The sequence below is a fragment of the Trichechus manatus genome, unplaced genomic scaffold, assembly GCF_000243295.1.
Source record: "Trichechus manatus latirostris isolate Lorelei unplaced genomic scaffold, TriManLat1.0 scaffold00082, whole genome shotgun sequence".
In the NCBI taxonomy this organism is placed as follows: Eukaryota; Metazoa; Chordata; class Mammalia; order Sirenia; family Trichechidae; genus Trichechus; species Trichechus manatus.
Window position 1 is genome coordinate 10,911,213 of NW_004444018.1, and position 7,420 is coordinate 10,918,632.

Here is a 7,420-nt window from a genome sequence, read left to right on the forward strand (position 1 = left end):
CCTCCAGCACCTTAGCATGACTCCAGCAGTGGCCCTACATTATCCTAATAATCGTTGGATTCTTCACCACCACATGCTGGCAGGAAAAAAAAAAAAAAACTTATTTCTCTTAAGATTGTCCTTGATAAAGCAGTAAAAATAATTAATTTCACTAAATCTCAACCCTTCTGTACCCATCTTTTTTATATTCTGTTTGACAAAATGGGAAGTGAATATAAAGCACTTGTATGGTTATTTGAGCTGCAAACTGAACTAGTCGCTTTTTTATGAAACTCCATTTGTACTTGAAAGAATGACTGTCAGACAAACTGATGTTCAGACTTGGGTATTTGGTAGATAATTTCTTGAAATGAAGCTAGTGAGCATGTCACTTCAAGGAAAACAGTGGACAGTATTTGTTGCTAATGGTAAAATTCAAGTTTTCAAGTGAAAGTTAAAATTTTGAAAAACTTATCTGACACCATGACCTTGACACCTTCGCAATACTTAAAGATTTTTCTGATGCCCTAGGTGGTGCCGTTAACAAATATGATTTTCTGATATTGTATAATACACGAACATTTTGAAGATCCACATAACTCAGTTAATCAGTATTTTGTAAATGACCAGTGCATGATATTATAAAATCGTCCATGGGGAAAAGATTGACCCAAAGTACAAGCAAGATAGACCAATGAATTTTAATCTTAAGAAAAAAATACATTGATATGGTTTCAGATTTTACAAGCAACTAACCTTAAAGGAACTTATCACTTGCTGAGTTTTGGTATAGTATCGAAAAAGAATATCCCTAATTTTCTGAAAAGGCTTTTGAAACATTCTTCCCTTTCTTAACTACACATCTGAAAGAGGCCACATTTCTTCATATATTTCAACCAAAGCGATCTGTCACAGCAGACTGAATACGGAAGCAGATATGAGAATCCAAAACCAAAAAAAAAAATCTGTTACATCGAGTCAGTGCCGACTCATGATGACAGATGTCTTTTATTAAGCCAGATACTAAAGAGATTTACCAAAACATAGCCACTCTTCTCACTATTTTTTTAAATACAGTTATTTCTCTTACAAAAAGGTTATGTAACATGTTATGGACTTACTGTTATTTTTAATCACTTAATGAATATTTTAAATTTTCAAAAGATACAACCCACATAAGCAAAAGCCTTTGGGATTTAATTATTTTTAAAGTGTAAAGGAATCCTAAGAACAAATAGCTTCAGAACTGCCATCTTAGGCCATGTGGAGTCGTTGGATTCAGTTCTAGTGTGAAATGCTCTCAAGTGGCCTTTCTCTGTGTACAGCTTTTACTTCCACTCTTTTCTGCATAACTCAAGGAAACATTTCAAAATAGCAGAGAGTGAAAATTATATGGTTATAGGGAATCCGCTGTGATTTACTAAAAAGGTGAATCATTCACAGATTTTAGTACTTTGTTATTAGTAAATAATCTGCATCAAACCCCAGTTAGTTGCAATGTTCTAGTGTCATTTCTGGCATGGTGATGAAATGTTCTTTCTAGACTCTGGAGAGCCAGTAATGGTCTTGTAACCAAGTCAGCCTAGGTGGCCCAAGGAGGGTTGGTTAGGGAGGTGCCTGGAGGCCATAGAGGAGGGGTAGGAGGAACCTGATTTCATGTGGGAAGTGACAGGCAAGAGCGGGGCCTGCCAAGAAAAGCCTCCTTTATTTGATTTTTTTCACCACCTTCTGTGGGCTTTGTGCATAACAGGTATTATTTAGTATAGGCTCTTCAAGTACTCTTGAAAGAGAATTTTACAGTAATAGAAATAAAACTCAATATATAAAGATTTGAAATTCAGAGCAAAATGCTGTAGACCTATTCATTGCTGGAGATCCTATAAAGACTGGTAAAATTGTGAATTTTCAATATAGAAGACACTGGTGGGAGCCCCAGATCCAAATCTCCAACCCCAGATCCCAAGCTCCAAATCCCCCCAAATTCTTCATTATCCCTTAGGATAATGAGGCTCAAAAAGGTATAAAACTTTGCCAAGTTTACACAGGAAGTGGCCAAGAGAGGCCTGGAACCCAGGGCCTGTGGTGCTAAGTCCAGTGCTCAGACCGCTACCCCAGAAGGCCCTGTAGCCGTTGTCTATAGAAAAGTTTGAAAGTTATTAAAGGGAAGTTACTCCCTGACTGGCCTCCTGTGGACCACTGAGGATATTAGTGAAAACTCCTGGTGGCATGTCTGCAAGCTTCCACAAAGGGAATTGGCTCAGTCTTACCTGGCACTTTCCCACAGGTTGACTCCTGGGCCACAGCTGGCAGTGCCTCCAGGTTAGCAAGTCCCAAGGAGACGGTGTTTGTATGTTGAGATTTGCAGTGTGAGGCCCCACGGTGTTCACATGCTCTCTCAGAGTGGTCACTTTGCTTTGCCTTTTAGATAGATGGATTTCTTGGATAATGAGCTGCCCATTTAAGTGATTCTGAATTTCCACAAGCTTTTCTCTCAGATTTAATTTGCTATGTATTTATTCATAAAGCTGCTTCCACTGTGTAGATAAAACAGGAACCTAGACTCAGGACAGCCAATATGAAGTTGCCCTTTGGGGGCTCATTCAGAAGGGAAAGTACTGTAAAAAATATATATATATAGCTGGATTGTAACTATTACTTTCTCCAGGAGGAAAGCAGAACCAAAGTTATAAAATTTAATCTCCCTTTCCCTCCAAAAAGAGGTTTTGGATTTGAATATAACTTTTTGTGTTTTTTCAGATTTGACTGTCATTTTTTAACATAGGCCAAAAAAAAAAAAAAGAATGTTTAGTATGTATTTGTGCTGGGTCCTCTAACCAGCTGGGTTTTCTCTAGAAGGCAAGTTAAGACAATTCAGGGGTAGGTCATAGCTGCCTTAGGTTTTTGTTGAGTATTGGAAAATTGCCTTTACAATAACATTTTCTCTCTTCAGGCAGAAACCTTGAATGATTACTTTGAGCAAAGGGCCTTTTTCACCCTTTTGCAAAGATCCTTAAAACTTTCTCATTTTAGACTTTCAGATGCAATGCGAATGAATTTCTTTGCAGTGTGCTATGTTTTTATAGTACTGCTGATTCCCTGCTTTGCAAAGACAAGCAAGTTTATGACTTTTTCTGTGTTTACTGGGTTTGGCCCTTACCCAAAGGGAGATTTCTTTTTTAATCTTTTGTTTAAACAGATGTGTAAACAAAAGCATTGCTGCCTCTCAGACTTCACCGTTTAATGTTTAATGAAGAAAGAAAATGAGAGGACTTCTGGGTAATATGGCATTCTAGGCAGAAGCACCACGCCATCCCTCCACAGCAAAGATCTGAAAAACTAAGCCAAACAGAGAAAACAGCAATCCTGAAACCCTAAGCATCAAATGAAGCAATAAAGAACTCAGCCAAGCACCAAATGGAATAAGAAACTGACAGAGAACGGAGAGCAAGGAGAGATACATGCAGAGGTCCCCTATCAGCTAATGTAGCACGGATCCACCATCTTGGACTATCAGAGACCAGCAAACAGGGTATGAGAAAGCAGCTTCACGGAGCTTCCAGCAGGAGACAGAACAACCGGTAACCAGCGATATACGCTTTCCCACTCCCCACCCTTCTTCACCCCCACTCGGCCTCCTCTGCTTCCCGCAGCCACAATCTCTTGTCCGGGAAGCACCAGCTGCTTCGATTCCACCCGCCTGCACTGGCCACCTCCCTGAGTGCCATTTGCTGTCTGCTGGTGTTGCTTTTTTCAGCTTCTTTTGATTTCTTCCTTACCTCTCACCACCTCCTCCTCCTTTCTCTCAAATACCTGGCTCTGTGCACCATCTTTGCTTCTTCCTGAAAGACAGTGAAACTCCACTCAAATGTGAAACTGCTTCCTGGTCTGTGCTGCCATGCTGGTGGGATTCTTTGTTTGTTTTGAATTGTTTCTTTTCTTTTTCTTTTCTCGAATCGGGAGCCCGTTCTAGCCAGCCAGTACTGCACGGCTTGGGACCTACCCCCTCAGTTTATGCAGACGCGTAGAGGGATCCCTGAGGGCATTTCTTTTTTCATACTATTTTCTTCTGTTTTTTGGGGGGTTTTCTTGTTCCTTTCTTTTTTAATTTGTTTTGTTTTCTTTTCTCTCTTTTTCCCTTTTTGTCTTTCTTCATTACTCAGTTTCTCATTTCTCTATACCTTCCCTCTCTTCCTGTTCCCTGAGTACCTGCCACTCAGTGACACCTCTACGCCTTCTAGCCAGACTTTGCTTTTCTTTTTTCTTTCTAATTTTTCTTTATTCATTTTTTTCTTTTCTTTTTTTCTTCTTCTCCTTTTAGTTTTTCTCCATTTCATAGCCTCTCATCTCTCCACTCCAACGGCAAGCTCCCCTAGCACCATGTTCCTCTCTCCTCTCTCCCATATCCATCTTAGCTCCACACATCACAATCTCACTCCTGCATCCTGCCTACCAGCACCGTGTGCTTAACATTATACCACCAAGCAGCACAGGCACGGCATACTGGAACCTGCCCTGCGCTGATTACTGGCCCACCCTGGGTCATAGTAATTGCCACAAACAACCCATCCCAGCAGCTCCTCTTCAGCTACACCTGCCCTGCTGTACCATATCTGAGCAACTGGGGACCCTGCCAATTGGAGAAGGAGGTGAAAAGTATCGTGCCCACAGACGAGCAAACAACAGACAACACACAGCCCACCTGCTCAGACATAGCCAAATAAACAACAAAAAAAAAGGATGAAACAAACAAATCTACAATCAGTAAATGAGAAAAATAACTACTGAATGCCCGAAAGACAGCAGACAATATAAAAACATTTACAAAAACAGGACAGGATGGTTCCAATAGGTGTCCAAAATAAAACACCAGACGACTTTCGAGTTGAAGAAAAGGCACGAGAACTACCAGATAGGGAGTTAAAATCTAAAATACTGAGAATTATCCAGGAGTTGAAGCAAAAAACAGACAAAAATGAGGAAAAAATAGACAAATTCATGGGAAATGCAGACAAAAAAATGGAAGAATTCAGGAAAATAATGCAGGAAGACAATGCCAAAATAAATTCACAACTAGAAATCATACAAAAACAGCAATTAGAAATCCAAAAGATAAACAACAAGATTTCAGAAATGGACAGTGTCATAGAAGGGCTGAGGAGCAGATTTGAAATGCTGGAAGACAGGATCAGCAAAATTGAAGACAAACACATGGATATAACTCTGAGGAAAAGTCAGAAAAAAGAATGAAGAAAAACTAAGAGACGCTGAGAATTATGTGGGATACAGTCAAAAGCAAAAATTTGCAAGTGATCAGAGTTCCAGAACGGGGTGAAAACATAAAACAGAGAAGATCACTGAAGAACTGCTGACAGAAATCTTCCCCAATATCATAAAAGATGAAAAGCTGGCCATCCAAGAAGCTCAGCGAACCCCATATAGGATAGAACCCAAAAGAAAATCACCAAGGCATATCATAATCACACTCACCAAAACCAAAGACAAAGAATCCTGAGAGCAGCTCGAGAAAAACAAGAAGTCACACACAGAGGTGAAACAATAAGACTAAGCTCAGATTATTCGTCAGAAACGATGCAGGCAAGAAGGCAATGGGATGACATATATAAAACCTTGAAATAAAAAAATTGCCAGCCAAGAATAATATATCCTGCAAAACTCTTGTTCGAATATGATGGTGAAATTAGGACATTTCCAGATAAACAAAAATTAACGGAATATGTAAAAACCAAACAAGAATTATTAAAGTGAGTCCTTCGATCTGAGAACAAACAACTTCATCTCACAGGCTGAATCTAGGACACAGGATCGTACCAGCCAGATATTAATCTAGGGAATGAACTCTCAAGGACTATCCAAAACCAAAAGAAATACAACAGGGAATCAGAGCAGTTAATCTGTAAATGACAACAACATCAGAACAATAAAAGAGGGAATAAATGGTGTAGGTATAGAACCTTCTAATGGAGAGGAAGGCAAGGCGATACCAAGTAACAATAGACTGCTTCAAACTTAGAAAGATAAGGGTAAATTTCATGGTAACCACAAAGAAATTCAGCAAACCTACTCATAAAAATAAAGAGGAAAAACATAAAGTCTTAGTAAAAACAAAACCTACAAAAACAGAAGAAATTTTTAAAAAATCCACAAACGGAATTCAGCACAGGAGAGTAAGAGAAACAAAGAAGCCATCAGACCACAAAAAAAAAGCACTACAAAATGACAGCAATAAACTCACACCTATCAATAATTACACTGAACGTAAATGGCCTCAATGCACCCATAAAGAGATGGAGAGTGACAGAATGGATAAAAAAACAGGATCCATCAATATGCTGTTTACAAGAGACACACCTTAGAAACAAAGATGTAAATTTATTAAAAATCAAAGGTTGAAAAAAACATATCAAGCAAACAAAAACCAAAAAAAGGAGTAGCAATACTAATCTCAGATAAAATAGACTTTAAAACAAAATCCACCATAAAAGCCAAAGAAGGACACTATGTAATGATTAAGAGGATGATCTATCATGAAGACATAACCATAATAAACATCTACACCCTGAATGATAGGTCTCCAAAATACACAAAACAAACTCTAACAGCACTGAAAAGAGAAATTGACAATTCCACAATCATAGTAGGAGACTCCAACACACTAGTCTCAGTAAAGGACAGAAAATCTAAAAAGAAATTCAGCAAAGATACAGAAGACTTAAAGGGCATAATCAGCCAACTTGACCTCATAGACATATATAGAACTCCATCCAACAGCTGTAAAGTACACATTCTATTCCAGTGCACATGGAACGTTCTTTGCAGTAGACCACATCTTAGGCCACAGAATAATTCTCAGCAAGATCCAAAACATTGAGATAATAGAAAGTATCTTCTCTGACCACAATACCATTAAGGTAGAAATTAACGACAGAAAGGGCAAGCAAAAAAAAAAATCAGTTACGTGGAAACTGAATAACACCCTGCTTACAAACTACTGGGTAATAGAAGAAATCACAGATGGAATAAAAAAATTCCTAGAATCAAACAAGAATGAAAACATATCATACCAAAACCTTTCTGAAACAGCAAAGGCATTCCCCAGAGGACAATTTGTAGCAATAGATGCACACATCAAAAGAGAAGGGACAAAATCAAAATATTAACTACACAACTTTAACAGAGAACAGCAAAAAGCCCACAGCCACCAGAAGAAAGGAAAAAATAAAGATCAGAGCAGAAACAAATGAAATAGAGAATAGAAAAAAAAAAGAATCAACAAAACCAAAAGTTGGTTCTTTGAAAGAATCAACAAAATTGACAAACCACTGGCCAGACTGACAAGACAAAAACAGGAGAGGACACAAATAAACCAAATAAGAAATGAAATGGGTGACATGACAACAGACCCAACTGAAATAAAAAGGAT

General features: G+C 38.5%; 1 protein-coding gene across 9 annotated transcripts in view; it reads left to right on the forward strand.

Annotated features, from left to right (window-relative positions):
* ERCC6L2 (ERCC excision repair 6 like 2) overlaps positions 1-7,420 on the forward strand; it is a 194,914-nt gene that overhangs the window by 159,917 nt on the left and 27,577 nt on the right. The window contains exon 18 of one of the 9 annotated variants that reach the window (XM_023735828.1): positions 3,176-3,323. The exons of the other annotated variants lie outside the window; for them this stretch is intronic. Coding sequence (XP_023591596.1) covers positions 3,176-3,220 — 45 coding nt within the window. The 3' untranslated portion in view covers positions 3,221-3,323. Of the gene's footprint in view, positions 1-3,175; positions 3,324-7,420 lie in introns of those variants that run through there. 9 annotated transcript variants of the gene reach the window in all.